Source organism: Dromiciops gliroides, chromosome 2, assembly GCF_019393635.1.
Source record: "Dromiciops gliroides isolate mDroGli1 chromosome 2, mDroGli1.pri, whole genome shotgun sequence".
Taxonomy (NCBI): Eukaryota; Metazoa; Chordata; class Mammalia; order Microbiotheria; family Microbiotheriidae; genus Dromiciops; species Dromiciops gliroides.
In genome coordinates this window covers 650023751-650042277 of record NC_057862.1, presented here as the reverse complement: position 1 = coordinate 650042277, position 18527 = coordinate 650023751, and the positions used below count along the sequence as shown (strand labels likewise).

At 39.4% G+C, this 18527-nt stretch overlaps 1 protein-coding gene across 1 annotated transcript in view; it reads left to right on the top strand.

Moving 5' to 3' along the window:
- The window catches only part of FANCA (FA complementation group A), a 100249-nt gene that overhangs the window by 76826 nt on the left and 4896 nt on the right, over positions 1–18527 (top strand). Inside the window, exons 29-36 of the mRNA XM_043984738.1 lie at positions 607–680; positions 1185–1313; positions 8937–9021; positions 10988–11160; positions 12311–12416; positions 14280–14339; positions 15103–15207; positions 17640–17752. Coding sequence (XP_043840673.1) covers positions 607–680; positions 1185–1313; positions 8937–9021; positions 10988–11160; positions 12311–12416; positions 14280–14339; positions 15103–15207; positions 17640–17752 — 845 coding nt within the window. The remainder of the gene's footprint in view (positions 1–606; positions 681–1184; positions 1314–8936; positions 9022–10987; positions 11161–12310; positions 12417–14279; positions 14340–15102; positions 15208–17639; positions 17753–18527) is intronic.

The window sequence follows — 18527 nt, the reverse complement described above, 5'->3', positions numbered from 1 at the left end:
TAGTACCGAGGGATAGAACTTTGTAAGGCATAGCCTTGAGAGATTCCACCTTAGTTGTTCCTCAAGGCTATGACCGGGGTAAAGATTCAGCAGAGATGACTCAGGAAAAACTAATCAAGCAAGTAGGAGGAGAACGAGGAGAACAGCCTCATGAAAAACTAAAGTAATGAGAGTATCAAAGAGAAGTGGGTGATTGACAGCATCAAAGATCGAGGATGAGAGTTGAGAAAAGGCCATTAAATTGGACCACTACAAGGTCACTGGGAACTTTGGAGAGAACAGTTTCAGTAGAATGATGGGGTGCAAAGCCAGACAGCAGATTGAAGAAGAGATTGAAAGGGAAAAAAGTAGGGGTATTTTCTCAAGGAGTTTATCCATAAAAGAGGGAGAGATAAAGGATGACAGCAATACGTATCAAACAAGTGAGGGTTTTTTGAGCATGGGGAAACAGGAGCATGTTTGTAAGGCAGCAGGGAGGCCACCAGTATGGAGAGAGAGATTGAATATTATTAATGAGGGAGTAGAAATGAGAGAGAAGAGAAATTGCTTTTAGCAACACTGTTCATTGCTGTCACCTTTTTTAAACTATTGGTTTTTTCCTCTCAGTTAACTTATAGAGATTGGCTGCTATTTGAGATGGAAGTCAAACCTGACAGTGATATTCTTTCAGATGCGGAAAGGTAAATAAATGTATCATGGTCCTAGGTTGTGACATTATAAAAATTCATTCACAGGTTTCTAACTTGTGGTAAGGTCGGATTCCTCCTGGATACCCAAATTGTGACACATTCTTTGATTATTTCCTTAATTAAATTCTGTAATTCTAACTTTTGTTTTCACCAAAATACATTTTGGTCCAATATTGAGTACTAGAAAGAAATTCTTCTTTAAAAAATCAGAGGCAAGAAACTTTTTTAAAATGTAGTCCAAAAAAAAATGTAGTTAAAGTACAAAATGATTCAATATTCAGTTTTTCCTAGTAGAGCCAGTGATAGAAATGGTTCAAAATGTAACTATGGATAAATGAATATTTTCTTATTGTCTCCATAAGTAATTTAACTCTTGTGTTCATCAGGGTCCCAACTGAAATATTTTTCTTTTTCATACTTGCCAGGATCAAGGCTTATTGTCTAGTATATGATGTTAGGCTATGAAAAACCAATTTTTGCATTTTGATGTTGCAGACAATATTTTCATCAGTGGGCTTTGTATCAGCAATACCTTCCAGAATCTTCTATGGATGGAGGCTGTGATGGAGATTTGGAAAAAGCATGTACAATTCTTGTTGAGACAATGGTGGATTTCTGCCTGAGGTACTTTAATAATTTGGGAGGAAGCATTTGTACAGAGAAGGGGTTCTTAATCTTTTCTTTTCTTTTTTTTTTTTTAAGTGAGGCAGTTGGGGTTAAGTGACTTGCCCAGGGTCACACAGCTAGTAAGTGTTGTGTCTGAGGCCTGATTTGAACTCAGGTACTCCTGACTCCAGGGCCGGTGCTCTATCCACTGCGCCACCTAGCTGCCCCTTAATCTTTTCTTGTTACAGACGCTTTTAGAGTGTCTGGTGAAGCCTTTCAACATCTTTTCAGAATAATGTGTTTAAATTTGTAAAATAAAATACATAGGAATTACAAAATAAATTTATTAGTTATCGTAAAATAAAGATGTAATTTGTTTTTCCATCTGAGGTTACAACCCTCCCCCCCCCAATCTATCCATTGGCTTCCCAAGGGGTCCATGGATCCTAGATTAAGAACCATTATACTAGAAGAGTATTTTTATTTTATTTTTAATTGTAACAGTGCTAGAACTGAAGCTACATTATTGCTAGTCAAAGAAAATTTATAGATTCAACAAAACACATGTTGGTTCACGGTTAAACCAAGTCTAATTCAAGTCAAAATAAAGTATTAGCTCCTAACCTTACCCTTTAATTTCTTTAAGGTTCTTTTTGAAGGTAAAGGCTTTTTCTTTATCTAATCCATTTTGGTAGTACTTAGCTTATGTGAATGTGTCATATATTTGTTGAAAAGACTTAAATTGTGGGGCAGCTAGGTGGCACAGTGGATAAAGCCCCGACCCTGGATTCAGGAGTACCTGAGTTCAAATCCAACCTCAGACACTTGACACTTACTAGCTGTGTGACCCTGGGCAAGTCACTTAACCCCCATTGCCCTACAAAAAAAAAAAAAAGACAAATTAATGGCATTAATAACTTTTCTTTTCAATCTTTTGATGGATATTTGATCTCAGTGATGTGGCTAACCCTGTCCTTCACTTTGGAGAGAGTATAGATCACATAACATTCCTGCCATCTTGCTTTCTATGACTTTTGTCTGTGGCCTTATATAAATCATCCATACAACACCAACCAACATGCTAAAGGCTTTCCTTTAGATTTTTACACATGATGTAGCTATCAGGAGACCACACAAGCTAGCCATCAGTTTTTCCTCCTCCCACCTCCTTTTCTAGTTGGTTGTTTAATCATTTTCAGTTGTGTCCAACTCTTATTTGGAATTTTCTTGGCAAGGACACTGGGGTGGTTTGCCACTTCCTTCTCCAGCTCATTTTATAGATGAAGAAACTGAAGCAAAGAGAGTTAAGTGACTTGCCCAGGGTCACACACCTCTTAAGGGTCTGGGGCCGGATTTGAACTCAGGTCTTCTCGCTCTAAGCCCTTGTCTCTATCCACTGCCCCACCTAGCTGTCCTGGGTGGACATTTCCAGTTGGACATTTCTCTAATGATAGTTTGGGTTTTTTTGTTTTTTGGGGGGTTTTTTGGTGGGGCAATGGGGGGTTAAGTGACTTGCCCAGGGTCACACAGCTAGCAAATGTCAAGTGTCTGAGGTCGGATTTGAACTCAGGTCCTCCTGAATCCAGGGCTGGTGCTTTATCCACTGCGCCACCTAGCTGCCCACTCTAATCATAGTTTTTATACAATTTCTTCATTAGCAGTATGCTGTAGCTTCTTCACAAGCCCTTTGCATGTCTAATTCCATTTGGGTGACATCTCCAACTTAACTTTTCAAAAACTGTGGTGGTCCATACTTTGAAATGATATAGCATTCATTACCAGAACAACACTGGTTTTTAAAAGGTTGGCTTTTCTTTTAAGGAAGAGTTTGGGGAAACAATTTCCCAACTTTCCAAAATACATTCCGGTGTAGTCTTCTATTTAATTTTGGGTCCAATTCATTATCTATGTAAATTGTTATACCAAGCTATACAGCCTGATGGACCAGCCCTATAGATTGTCCATCCCATTACATGTTATAGACATGTCATGAACAACAGGCATTCTTGATGCACTTCATTTTTCCTATGTGGATAGTTAAAATTCTTAAGTGATTATAGACTTCATTTAAGAGGCCTTGTGATATTTCAGTGTTGAGTGAAATAATACAATGTCATTTGTAAACTGGAGCATCCATTTGGGACCCCTCTTCCACTTGGATTCTGTGTTAGACATCCTTTGTGATGATGGCAGACACCTCTGTTAAGTGTAGGTCTCTGTTCAATATTTATAATTAGAGAGTTGTTGAGCAAAGTTGTCTTTGTTCTTTTTTTTTTTAATACATGCATGGTAGATACCCTATTGGTGAAGACTCTTTTAAAGCAATAGTTTACCAAATCAAATCCTTTTTAAATAGCTAAACCAATAAGCATAGTGGCATCTTGTATCCTTTGTACCATTAATTCAGTGATATGATGACAAGGATATGATCTGATTTAGGATATGGTATGTGAAAATCTACCTTTTCCCTTTTCATACCTTTGTTGAGAATGATCTTGATTAACCTGTAAGTTATTCTCATAATTATTTGTAGAGACAGAAATGAGCACATGGATTATTGATATTTTCTATTTTGCCTCTTTGGGTTAGTTATTTTTTACAGGTGTTAGGTGAATATCTAATTAAAATTTTTTGAAAATTGGTAGTTGCTTCATTTCTTTTGAAATTATATCACTTCCTTGGGGCAGCTAGGTGGCACAGTGGATAAAGCACTGGTCCTGGATTCAGGAGGACCTGAGTTCAAATCTGGCCTCAGACACTTGACACTTACTAGCTGTGTGACCCTGGGCAAGTCACTTAACCCTCTTTGCCATGCAAAAAAAAAAAAGAAGAAGAAATTATATCACGTCCATCATGAACCTTCTTTATTTATAATTCATCTAGGCTAGCTGCTCTTCCCATCACAGTGTTTTTGAGTGCCATTTCTTTTTCTCATGGAACTCATTGGGGCCCATAATTTTAAAGCCCAGATATGGTGGCTCTTCTGTCATTGATGAAGAAAAAGGTGTTTTAAAGTAATCTTGATAGGAGTGTTAGGTTTTTCTTTTCTACTTAAGTTTCATCCTTAAATATTCTTAGGGCTTAATTGAATCTCTCACTAAGTTTTCTACAAACAATTTTCCCCTCTATCATTTCTTATTATTTTTGAGGAATTTGATCATAATACTACACCATCCTCAGTAAGATTATCCATTTGCTCTGCAGCTGAATTTTGTTTTATGTATTGTTTCCCCTAAATAGGATGTGAGTTCCTTGAGAAGAGATGTTCAAGTCCATTACTTCCAGATTAACTTCATTATTCTTTTTTCTAGTTCTCTAAAATAATCCTTTGATAATTTGATTGGGCATGGCACTGAATAAGTACATTAATATATATATATTTTTTTTTAGTGAGGCAATTGGGGTTAAGTGACTTACCGAGGGTCACACAGTTAGTGTTAAGTGTCTGAGGCCAGATTTGAATTCAGATACTCCTGATTCCAGGGCCAGTGCTCTATCCACTGTGCCACCTAGCTGCTCCAAGTATATTAATTTTTGTGTGTGTTCTCTATAAGTAGGTATCATTTTCTTTTTTAAAAAATAATAAACATTTTTATTTAAAGTTTTGAGTTTCAAATTTTATCCCTTCTTCCCTTCCCCCTCCCTGGGGCAGTAAGCAATAATATATAGATTATATATGTTCAGTTATGTAAAACATTAACATATAAGTCATTTTGTGTAAGAAAACTTGAATAAAAGAAAAAAATGAAAGAAAGTGAAAAATAACATGCTTCAGTCTGTTTAATCAAAATCAGTTCCTTCTTGGGATTGTCTTGGATCATTGTGTTGTTGAGAATGGTTAAGTCATTCACAGTTCTTCATCGAACAGTATTGCTATCACTGCACAATGTTTTCCTGGTTCTGCTCACTTCACTATACATCAGTTCATATAAATCTTTCTAGGCCTTTCTGAGACCATCCTGCTTGTCATTTCTTATAGCACAATAATATTCCATAACAGTCATATAACACAGCTTGTTTAGCCATTCCCCAATTAATGGACATTCCTTTAATTTCTAGTTCTTAGCCACTACAAAAAGAGCTGCTTAGAAATACTTTTAGTACATTAATTTAGATAGTATTGTCATTTTTATTGTATTAGTTTGACTCTACCCTTGAACAGTTAGTATTTCTCCAATTTATTTAGGTCTTTCTCTGTCTGAAAAAGTGTTCAGTAGTTTTATTCATTTAGTTTCTTATACACTCACTATGTAGACTTTTATACTTATGTATATTCTACACTTATTTTAAGTGGAATTTCTCTTTCTATCACTTCTTATTGTGTTTTGTTTGTAATACACAAAAATACTAATGATATTTGTGGATTTCTTTTGTATCCCACAACTTTGCTGGTTATTGTTTCAGTTAATTTCTAGAGTTCTTTAAAATATGATGTCATCTATAAGAAGTAATAATTTTGTTTTCACTCTACCTATGCCTATTTATTCTTTTATTTAAGTTTTCTTACACAGTCAGCAGTGAGATGTGGCAGTCAAAAAAGCTGATAGGAGTGCATTAAGGAGGGCAGAACTTCTAGCAGTAGGGAGGTGGTGATTCCACAGTATTCTTACCTCTTCAGGCTTCATCTGGAGCTTGTGTTGTTCTGAGAACCATAGTTTAAGAAGGACATTGAGGGAAGTGGACCTGGAAAAGAGAAGACTCAGGGCCAGATTGTGTTTGAAGAACTGTCCTGTGGAACAGGGATTAGGCTTATAATGTCTGACCTCAGAGAGCAGAACCAGGAACAGTAGGTAGAAATTGCAGAGATGTTCATTCAGACTTGATGCCAGGAAAAGCTTTCTCTCCAAAGGTGAAATGGTGGGTTCCCTTGCCTTGGAGATCTTCTAGTAGAGACTACATGACCACATGGTATATGCTGGGATGGCCATTCTTGTCCACAGAAGGGTTGGACCAGGTGGTCCCTTGGGTTCCTTTCAGCTTCCAAATTCTGTGATCCTGTGAAACTAAGACCCCAAATCAAACAGGTAGGAAGTGGCAGAGTGGGGATTTGAACCTAGTTCCTCTGAATCCAGATCTGCTCTTTTTCTACTCTACCACCTTGTCTCCATGATAATTGTACTACCTATTTCAAGTCTTATAAGGAACTTGATAACTTTAAGGCATTGTCTAAATTGTTGCCCCTATTGTTACTTAGACAGTCATGAACATTCCCTTTAAGAACTCCCCATCTCCACCTTTTTCCTACCCATCATAATCATAGAGGCAACACTTAGCTGATAGGGGCAAAGAAGATAGCAAATGATTGCTACATGGTCTGTCTTCCCTATTCTCTTCGTGCTTGTGGTGAGTGTCATTGCTTCTAGCAGAAGGAAGTGAAGCAGCTGGTATCTTTTGCCACCTGGTGGGGAGACTGGTGAATGAGACTCAGTAAATTCCTAGTCCTGGCTCGTTCATTTTCACAATATACAGAATTAGCCTTTAAGTCAGCAAGAATTTATTAAAGTACTTACCATGTGCCAGGCATGGTACCAAGTACCAAGGATTAAAGAAACACTAAAAATGGTCCCTCCTCTCACAATCTAATGGAAGAGACAACAAGGGGAAAAAAAAACTATACAAACGAGATACATACAGGACAAATCAGAGATCATCTCAGAGGCCAGCTACTAAAATGAAGGAGGACTGGGAAAGTAAAAGTGGGAGTTTAGTTGAGCCAGGGAGACCATTAGACAGAGTTATAAGAAGGGAGAGTTCCAGGGCAGCTAGGTGGCTCAGTAAATAAAGCACTGGTCCTGGATTCAGGAGGACCTGAGTTCAAATCCAGCCTGAGGCACTTGGCCCCCTCCCCCCGCCAAAAGGGAGAATTCTAGTCATGAAGGACACACAGCCAGCAGGTGGGAGGAGTGTCTTGTTCAAGGAACAGCCAGAAGGCCAGGGTCATTGGACTGCAGACTATTTGGAGTGAAGAAGACTAGAAATATAAGAAGGGGCCCGGTTATGAAAGACTTTAAAAACTAAATGGAGGGGCAGCTAGGTGGCGCAGTGGATAAAGCACTGGCCCTGGAGTCAGGAGGACCTGAGTTCAAATCCGGCCTCAGACACTTGACACTTACTAGCTGTGTGACCCTGGGCAAGTTACTTAACCCCAATTGCCTCACAAAAAAAAAGAAAGGAAGGAAGGAAGGAAACAAACAAACAAACAATGACCAGGAAGATTTCAGAGAAACCTGGAAGGACTTACATGAACTGATGCTGACTGAGAGGAGCAGAACCAGGAGAACATTGTACACAGTAACAGCAACATGATGTGATCAACCGTGATAGACTTGGCTCTTCTCAGCAATGCAATGATCCAAGACAGTTCCAAAGAACTCATGATGGAAAATGTTCTTCATGTCCAGAAAAAAGAACTGTGGATTCTGAATACAGATTGAACCATACTGTTTCTACTTTTTTATTGTTGTTTTTTCTTTTTTGAGGTTTTCCCTTTGTGTTCTGATTCTTCTTTCACAACATGATTGATGCAGGAATATGTTTAAGCATTTGTACATATATAACATATAACATATCAGATTGCTTTCTGTCTTTGGGAGGGGGCAGGGGAAGGAGGGAGATAATTTTGGAACTAAAAATCTTATAAAAACAAATATTGAAAACTAACTTTACATGTAACTGGAAAATAATAAAATACTTTTATGATTAAAAAAAAGAATCGAGAGGTTAGTTTGTATAAAGGAGTATGGGTATGTATCCTGGTCTCCTAGTATCAGGGCAAGAGCTAGGGAGGAGAAAAGGCACTGAACTCATTAAGGAAGGAAAGGAATGTCCTGGATTTCATTAGAATCTTGAAGGGCTGGCAGATATGGATTGAGTGACCCTCAAAGGAGTTGAGGTTACTGAGTGATGTAGGTAGGAGAGAGAGCCCCAGAAGTGGCAATGGGAGCAAGGAGCTTTTCAAGCCCCCCCACCACAACCAAAGAACTTCAGGAGATCATATTCAAAATCATGCTAGAAGCAGTCCTTGAGAAGTGCTGGTGTGACTACCATCCATGTCACGGTCACCAGAGGGTTATGCCCACACTCCTAAATTTTATTACATGTGTAGGATCAAAAAGGACAAAAGCTATTGTGTGGCTCTAAGGTTTAGAATGTTGGAATAGCATTTAGGGTGGTTTTAGGCTCCACTGGGCACATAGGTCTTCAGTGAGAAATATATCAAACAAGGCAATAGAAAAATAGCATTTGCTAATTGTTTTCCTTGCCTGTTTCCAAGAAAATTTCATCTTAAGGATCATATAGATAGATAAACAATATGCATTGGTTGGCTAAAACTCTTTGCAAATAAATTGGAACCTAACCTCATGTGAAGGTCTGACCAGGGGCTGAGAAATACATCCTGATAGAGACAGATATAAAGATGTGGGAAATTCTGTGTGCTTGGTATCAGTTTGTAATGGAGGCTCCTTCCAGTATTGAACAAAATTAAGATGGTTTTGGAGGATAAGCTGACCTTCCCAGCTTCAATAGACAATATACGCCGGGTAGTCAGTGTACCAGGTGCTTAGATGCAAGAGCCGATACAGTGGTTGTAGTTTTCTTAGTTGTTAAACAATTAAGATGTTTTTTATCTTTTCATTTCAGATCCAGTAGTTGTTATCCCTTGGAAAATTCAGAATTGTCCTTTTGTGGCAATATAGTAAGTCGTGATGTTCTCTCCAGATTACAGGTGGGTTTGTTTAGATCAATACATACACACATATATATATATATACACATATATATACATATATATACACACACACATATACATATGCATATACACATATACACATGCATATGTGTATGTATGTATGTATATTTGAACATTTGTGCATTTAATCCTGTAGAACATCAGAAGAGCACTTTCAAGATGACTTTTTTTTTACCCTGCCTTCATTGCCAGAGATCAGCTGTCCATTACTTAGTTTTATTTACCCTAAAAATGCCCCAAAATGTCCATATCTTTGTATATGCTTATCAAAGTACAGTTGACATAGACTCATTGAAATGATTAGTAACAAACTTTTGAGACTCAGAAATTCTGGAAAAAATAACAGCTCATAAAAAGAACAGTGAATTTTAATAATAAAAAGGGAAGTTAGAACTCTTATCTTCATTTGGATCTCTCCCTTGAGAGAAAGATGAGAAGCAAATCTTTTATCTTAGTATAGGGCATCTAATGATTTTAAATCCCACAGCAAGTTTTCTTTTTAAATTGTGTTCATTTGAACTTCTGATAGCTATTAAGATTATTGAAGCAAGAGGTACTTAGAAAAGGGCAGAATTTTGTTCTGACTTTGAAAACCAAATGAACTTTTCCTTGTGATTTTCATAAATCTGAGAACTACTTCCTTCTACACTGAGCTCCATCCATACTACTGCTAAAGAGCTTTTGAAAAATTCTTATCTAAAGAGGGAGTCAGCTATAGTTCATTGTTTTTTATACATCTGCTGTGCTTCTATGAATGTGCCCTCTTGAATTGAGACACAGAATGAGTTTTTGATTTGAATTTTTACTTCATTTCTGTTGACATTTTATGCTTCTTACGGAATTCTGAAAATGTGGAAAAAAAAGGCATAACGTAATGATCAGGGAAAAGTTTTTGAACATTGAGCAAAGCTCTTAAAAATAAAGTAATATCACCAAAAAACCCCTGAGAAATATGCCCACCTTATCCCTTAGACAACTCTCATTATAGCTGTTATTAAGAATAAATTATATTTTTAAAAAGAATAAATTATAACTATCAGGCAGTTAAAGCAGAACTATTGTACTGCTCACATTTAGAATCTAAAAATGTAGAACATTCTGATGGAAACATGGTGTTAAACATTTTAAAAAACAAACCAAAAACCCCTTTAAAATGTTGCACATTTCTTCATTTCGTTCATTGTCCATGAATGTTAAAGGAAGAGTTAATGGGGAAGAAGAAAAAAGGAAAAGATTTAAAACCTGACATTATAATTGATTTATTTTTTTTTCCTATTTTTAATTGGCTCTCAGAAATTCACTGTCGATCTGCCTCCTACTTGGTTTTAATTGTGTATAACAGAGGTGTGATTTTAATGTCTTTCTTTAGAAGATTTTTGTAGAAAATAAATCAGATTGCACATGTATAACCTGTATTAGATTACTTATCCTCTCAGGAAAGAGGAAGGGAAAGGATAGAATTTGGAACTCAAAACTTGGGGGTGGGGGGGCGGGAATGAATGTTAAAAATTGTTTTTACTTGTAATTGGGGGAAAAGTCATTTTTTTTAAAAGAAAGAAAATATATCAGAATTTATACATGCAATTGACTAAAACCCTGTATAATAACCTTAGGAGGCTATATGGATATTCTAACAATGCTGGTCAGAACAATTTTGGAACTTTTTGGGAATTGCTTTCAGAGCTACCTTGCTAGAGACACACAAATCATTCTCATGATTGTATATTCATTTTTTATACAATTCTTAGCAAACCACATGCCTATCCTAAATGTTTTAACTAGACAACTACCACAAAGGATTCCCTAGATTGGGATGTTACTAACAAATCCCAGAGTGTGGTTAGGGAAGGCAACATTTATTTCTTTTAAAAGATTGATTTGGAAACAAATTTATTTAGGGTAAGTTGGGTCACCTCATAGAGTGCTGCTTTCCCTCTTCTAGGAAATGATACTTGAACTGGAGCTGGAAAGGTGGAGGGGCTCAAGCATTGGCCCATCAGCTGATGGTGGACATTTCATTTTCAGAGTTTTTCAAACAAGGTTACAGGCTATGGGAAACGGTTTAACAGTTGGGGAGAGACTCTTGAGGCAACAGGAGCTGCTTGTGTACAAGAGGTAAAATCCGGATTTAAGGAGGAGTTCCTTACTGAGCCATTAACTGATTTCTGAAAGAAAATTTAGGCAAGAATGAGAAGTAATAATAATTTATTGGAGTTTAGATTTTGCTAAGTTGCTTTTTTCTTCATTACCCTCTCCCTTTATTGAGAACCATACCCTTTGATGGTCTAAGCCCTTTGGAAGATTTTTACAGGTATAAAAGTTTTGAAAAGCATTCTGAATGCTGAGTTAGCAAATCTCTTCTTGTTTCTGGAATGCACGTAACTGGGATTTTGAGAATTATAATATGTAAGTCATAATCAGCCAGTGAAGAAAAAACTATGTCCAGGTTAGCTTTTTTAGTTAGTTGTTGTTCAGTGGTGTCCAACTCTTCATGACCGCGTAAGAGGTTTTCTTGGCAAAGATACCGGAGTGGTTTGCCATTTCTTTTTTCAGTGGATTAAGGCAAACAACTGTTAAGTGACTTGCCCAAGGTCACACAGCCAGTAAGTGTCTAAGGCTGGATTTGAACTTAGGTCTTCCTGACTCCAGACTCAGTGCTCTATCCATTGAGCCATCTAACTGACTCTTTCTTAGAAATGAAACCAAATTCATATTCTGGTATAGACATGTGAAAGTTCTATAGTTTATTGTCTAGGATACCAGCTTAGGAGAGAGAAAAATTGGCTACTCCAGTTAAATTAGTATGTGACATTGAGTTTGAATCTTAATATATTTATGTCTCAAAATCAGGATAATCAGTACCTGCTTTTCAGAAATGTGAAGACACAGAAAAGAATTGGGTCGTGCCATTTAGTGGAAAGCCTTCAGTTTTACTCTTGGATCTGCAAGTAATTTGGCTGAGTTACTTTGGAATTCACCTATAAGATAGCATATTTTCAGTTGTCTGTCCTTAAAGGTTAAGTGACTTGTTCAAGACTACCCAGGTGTTAAGTGTCAGAGAGGATGGGAACCCAAGTCTTCTGAATTCACATGCATTGTTTTTTGTCACTGTATTAATCAACAGGTTATGGGAGGATCATGTAAATGATCCTTACAGCCTTCCCAGCACTAAACTTTGTTTCAGTATTGGATTTTTTTGGGGGGAAAACAAATATTTTTATTTTGTAGCTTTACTATTTATCACCTTTTAAATATTTCTTTCAAGTATTCTCATGGGACTTCCTCCTTCGGTTCTCATTGGTACCCACGGGTCGGGATGGCAGAAGTCTTTGCATTGTGAAGATTTCTTTCACTTTGTCAATAACGAATTGGTATGTATGACATTATTGAGCAAATTGAGAATATAGAATTTTATTTCTCTGAAAGTTTTATGCAGGCAGTGAATGGTGGCCAAGATGCACAAAGAATTCAATTTTTTTATTGTTTTGGCATCTGACAACTTTTACTTGATGTGAAACCTCCAAGTAGAACAGCTGGTGGCAACTGGTTTTGTTCATCATCAGATGAGTTTAGATAACCTCAGTTGAGTCATTTCGTCTGCTTTGGGCTTCTAAAGAACCCTGATCATTCTCCACAGCCAGTGCTGTTGTGTTTTACATACTTTATTTCCATATAGGCACATGAGGATGATCAGTGAGTGTTCTCACTCACTGGCCAAGGACAGCCAATTTCTGATGATTGACCACGTGGTTTTATTTGACTTTGAATTGTTTCTCTGTACGCTTATGAAGAAATACATTGTTTGTCGTTTGCTCCTCTAGGTTGATCAGAGCCTCATATTTTACTAGCTTTTGCTTGCCAAAGGTGAGACTAAAAGTTTGGCACCTACTGCCTCAGCTTCCTGCTACATGCAGGTGGCAGAGAGGATGACCACCGAAGGTGTTGCCATCTTTATTTTGCACTTCCTCCCTCTGGATTTAGACTGAGGCTGGAGCCCCAAGATATTTAGGAGGAAAGAGTCTGTCTGTCTTACCTTACTAATAGTCAGGTGCCTTTTGTTAACCTTCTGTGTTTGTTCAGCACAAAACCCAATGTTCATATGGATGACTGACTGTGAGATCTAGATCTAGTTTCTTTTCACACTTCAAAGAGTAACTCATTTACATGTTTAGTGAAGTGTGCTAAGTACATCGAAATGTAGCTTGATTCTTTGGAGAATTGGAAATCCATAGATACTAAGATTCAGTTAAACCCTATAGTGAGTTAACCCTAATATCCTGTTTCCTTACCATGCTGGAAAACAGAGAACATTTGTAATAATTCATATGTTAAGTAGATTTGTTTCTATCCATATGAGTACCTTCTTATAGCACTTGATACAATCTTGCTCAGGAATCAGTTATCTTCACCCTGTAGAATGCAGCAACCATCTTTATCATATAAAGGGAATTTTTCCTTATGTTCTAAATTTCCAGCTTTTAAAAACGTGACTTATAGGGTGTTATATTTGGACAGTAGGTGTCTCAACAGTGAGGGAAATAAAGAAACTGTCCTTATTTTTCTGAGTTTAGCTGGAGCTTTCAAAGAATTGTAAACAAATGTTTTTTAAATGAAGCGTTAGGCTTCTTTTATTATCATCTGTACTTCAGAGTCCAAAATAGATAGAGAGGACTGCTAAGAGGAAGAGATGATATAAGAAGAAGAAGAGAGAGAGGAAGGTCGTTCATAACCAAGCAGCCTCTTTTCAATCTTTGATTTGGAGCCTGTAGAGAAAGTTCTTCCTCAAAGCTGGGGCAAAATAAAAATCTCCTTGTGATGCAGACCTTTGTGTTGATTATTGAGTTTGCTAGGCCCCCATGGCACTGTATGGATGCTACTTCCCTGGATTTAAACAGCAGTTAATGGGACAGATCATCTGCTTCAACAAAGGGATAAAGATAGTAGCACATGAAGGAGAAGACTTGTCCTCATTTATGTACAAAGTAAATTGTCTGAGGGCCAACTGATTATCCAGCATCTACTTATCCCTTGAAAATTATGATCATTTATTTTTCAGAATTGCCTTACAGATTAGTGCTTAGACTGCCAGCTTCTTGTACCATGTATGTAAGAAGAATTCAGAATGCTACATGACTGTCTCCTTCATGTGTTTCTCTCTCAACTTCTTTCATTTGCTGGTGATTTGTTATTGAATTGGTTATTTGTTATTGAATTGGTATTTTATTGTGTTACAGAAAAACATCTCTCCTGGAGTGTGTGCCCTGGCCCATGACATTACCATCCACTTCTTCAGGGTAATCTCCCTTTGCCCCAAGTGCTCCCTTTCAGCTCAGTCTTTATTAAAAGCGCCTACATTGTGCAGCTCACTGGGCTAGGTGGTGGGAAGACAGAGATGGAAAACAATGCAGGCCTCTCCCTCAAAGAGCTTCCCTTTTAGTAGGTGGTACAGACAAATAACAACCCACTTAGACTATGCTGAAGTGTATTATAGTGTGGCATGAGAGACTCAAGAAGAGATTACATCTAGGTGGGAGGTGCAGGAAAGGTTTCATGAGTGAACTGATGCCTGACTCAGGGCGGGGCGGGGGGGGGGGGACGGCAGTGAATAAATACAGTAGAGACCAGTACAAACCAAAGCACAGGTCCTGCCCACAAGAGATTTACAGGGCTGTAAGATGGCTTGTGTAGGCTGATACACAGCCAGGGAACAGTGACCAGGCCAGTTTGATTGGAGCAGAGTATGCTGGGAAGAGTGTGAAGTAAAGTTGCCCTCCCCTTTCCCCCTTGGACCCATGTGTCTGCCATGTGCAGTGATTCCCGAATCACAGCTTCCTCATTAGGGGCACAGTTCTCCGGATGTAGCTACTGTTTTGTGCATATGAAAAGGGGGAAGGATGGAAAGGACTAAAGGAAGCTGCCTTTTTAAGTGGACACTGGATTCTGATTTAGAGAAGAGAAGCTGTGTTCCTTTAAGTTAACAATGCAAGCTCTTTATTCTTGGTGGCAAATAGAGAACCATGGAACAGTCGGCCAGATGTAAAATAATTTCCTTTTCAGGGTCTCCTGAGTGCCTGTCTAAATTGCAAGGATCCATCCAAAGAGGTCAACTTGATCCTGAGAGCTTGTCAAACTCACTGTCCAATAATCTTGTCCTCTGCCGTGGTAAGGGAATAACTTTTGAATAGTTTTTCTATCCTGGAAATTTAATGCAAAGGAAGAAAAGCTTTTCTTGTCTGTCTCCCCTCCTAGCCCCCTTACACATATGTGTATACACATACACACACACACACACTCTTAAGAAAAAGAAAAAAAACAACATCTGAAATCCTAACTGAATTTATCTGAAGCTTTTTTCCTTGGGTCTAAGCCAAAAGTATATCTCCTGTTCTTTTAAGGCCTGAACAGGAAGTTCTTATGGATGAGTAAGGACTACTGCATCAGCAGGGCCTCTTCACCCATATTGGGATGTCCCATTTCCCCAGGACTGTTTTGCGCCTTTCCTCCTAGCACAAAAGTTGGCAAGAAACATTAGGTCATTTACTCCAGCTCCCATAGGGCAGCTGGGTGGCACAGTGGATGGAGCATCAAGCCTAGAATCGGGAATACTTGAGGACAAATCTGGCCTTAGCCACTTAATAGTTGTACCCCTGGGCAAGTCATGTAATCCCATTTGCCTCAGTTTCCTCATCTGTAAAATGACTTGGAGAAGGAAATGGCAGACCACTCCTGTATCTTTGCTGGAAAGAAAACCCTAAATAGGGTCAAGAAGAGTTGGACATGACTAAAACAACTGAACAACCACCACATAATTAAGGAAACTTCTGAAGGTCTCTACCCAGCTTTCAAAAGCATGTCAAAGGGGGCAGCTTGGTGGCACAGTGGATAAAGCACCGGCCCTGGATTCAGGAGGACCTGAGTTCAAATTTGGCCTCAAACACTTGACACTTACTAGCTGTGTGACCCTGAGCAAGTCATTTAACCCTCATTGCCCTGCCCCCCCCCCAAAAAAAAGGCATGTCAAGGCTAAGCCCCTCCCTCCCTTTTTATTTTCACTGTCGCTTAGTAAAGAGAGCACCACAGGTAGATATACCTAGCATCCAGCTGCCTCCCCAAATGTGGACCCACCCACCCCAAACCAGCAACAAAAGCCACATTCTCACTCAAATCTGTTAACAGTGTCAGAAAGAATATCAGAGTCTACTTTTTTATCCTTTCTTTCTTCTTCCCCTTGTCTCACTCCAGTCTTATCAGTTCTTCAAGGACAGTAGACTGTAGGGCTGGGAGGAGCCTTAGAAATTATTTAGATGAGGTGACTTGCTCATGGTTACACAGATCAGTAAGTAGCAGAACCAGGATTGAAACCCAGATCTTCTGGCTCCAGATTGTTCTTCTACATCATTATGTACCCATTATACCTTTCCCTCACTGCCCTGCCCCTCCCCCCCAAAAAACATTGAGTTTCAAATATATTTTTTCATTTTCATAGCCATCACTCAGTGATGGTGGTGATGGTGGTGAAGGTGGTGGTGATGATGATGGTGGTGGTAGCTTCCATTTATATGGCTTTTTTTGTGTACCAGGCATTGTGCTAAGCACTTTACAGTTATTATTGAGTTGATCCTCACACTATCCCTGTGAGGTAGATGCTATTTTTACCCATTTTAAAGATGAGGAACCTGAAGCAGACAGAGTGATTTGGCCAGGATCTCATAGCTAGTGTTTGAGGTCAGACTTGAACTCAGGACTCCCTCCAGGCATCATGCTCTGTGCACTCTGGTACCTCCTTGCTGTTCCTTTTTCTCCTAAGGTGTAAATAGGTCGTATCTTGAGTGAGACAACTGCGCATATAACTGTAAAACAGGTAGCCCAGGAAAGCCTAGAGATGGTCATGGAAAAGTTCCAAGAGATTGACTTGGAAGGCAGTTCTCCCTCCTCAGGCCTCCTCGCCCTGCAAGCCACCTTCACATTTCATATGTGACACCTTCTCAGAAACTTGGTTTGGTTTCTTGTTGCCTTCAGAAAAGTACAGACGCCTTGGCTTGACATTCAAGGCTCTCCACCCTCTGCCTCCTGTCTACCTTCTGTAACTTTCCCCCCCACCTTTTCTCTAAGCAGACTGCCCCAGACAAATGGGTCTAAACGGTCTCTGCCCCTTCCCTCCCAGCATGCCATTGGGAAACCTTTGCTCAGTTCCTTTACTGAGCAGTAACCTCCCCTGCTTCTCTGCTCATCTACCTCCTACCCTTTTTTCAAGGCCCAGCTTAAGTCCTCCCTTCAGGGAATCCTGTTTTAGGAGTCATTCCCTCCTCTGAACTCCTGGAGCACTAGCTGACATCATGCATTTGGCATTTATTGTATTTTTGTGCTGTGAAGACCGCGTCTTCTCCTTCCAGAATTGAGCACTTTGACCATTGTAGGTTTTCAGTAAATGATAAGATGGTCACACTTGCAGGCTGTGAGTTGGAGGAGGACTGAAGGGCTAGCGCCTTCCTGCTTAATGGCTTCTCTGGCTTTTTGCCCTGATGCAGACTGGCCCAGGCCATTTGGATGCTTCCTATTCCAGCTCACTGTGATGGTACCTTTTGTCCTTCTAGTTATGGTGGCCAAGACTGGAGCCAGTGCTTCAGTGTCAGTGGAAGAGACACTTCAAGACTGCGTTGCCCCAGGAATTAGCACACATTGCCACATGCCGGAAGTTTGCCACGACGTAAGTAGGAACAGGTGGAATAAAAGAAGGGTGGAAGGGAAGGTCCCTTGTTAAGGTACATGGTCTGGATGACTGTCACATGCACTCAAAGGGGAGAAAAAACAAGTGTTGCAGCAAAGTAGCAGAAGGGAAATAGATTAATGCTGGCTTTGTAATTCATGGGCTTTTGTGAGGTCCTCCTGCAAAGTGCTGGGCTTGTGCTTCCCCCAAATCTTGCTCTTTTTCTTATCTACCCAACTCCTTTTGGATTGGTAGGCCCAATTAGGTTCACTTGCTGATACCCCGATTTTTAGAGCAGGAAAAAACTCAAGGTACTTTCACATATCTAAGCCCACAGGATCACCTTTTAAATCACAGCTGTTGACAGAGATGACCACCATTGGCAGTAGGTGGCACCTTAGGTGAGCCAAGTCAGCTCCAGAGGATAAGTAGTATTAGCAACCTCAGCAAGGCTGGAGAGCTAGGAGGTTAAAGAGGCCTCATGGAGGCCTTGGTCTAGGTCTCTGAACCCCTTGTCAGAAGACTATGTGTCCCCAAGTCCCGGAGTTTGGTGGCAGAGCAGGTCTTCTCCTTAGAGCAACAGCTCTCTGGTTGGTCAGCGGGTAGGGTGGCTCCTGTGCTGTCGCCCCTTTTCTCCCCAGGTTCATCATGCCCTTGGGCCACCCCTTCTTTTCTCAGATGCTTCATAACAGTAGGTGTAAGGATTACCATCTCTGTGGGGTCTCTGAAGCCCCACAGAGAATATTCTCCCTGTTTGTCCTAGAGCACAGGCATG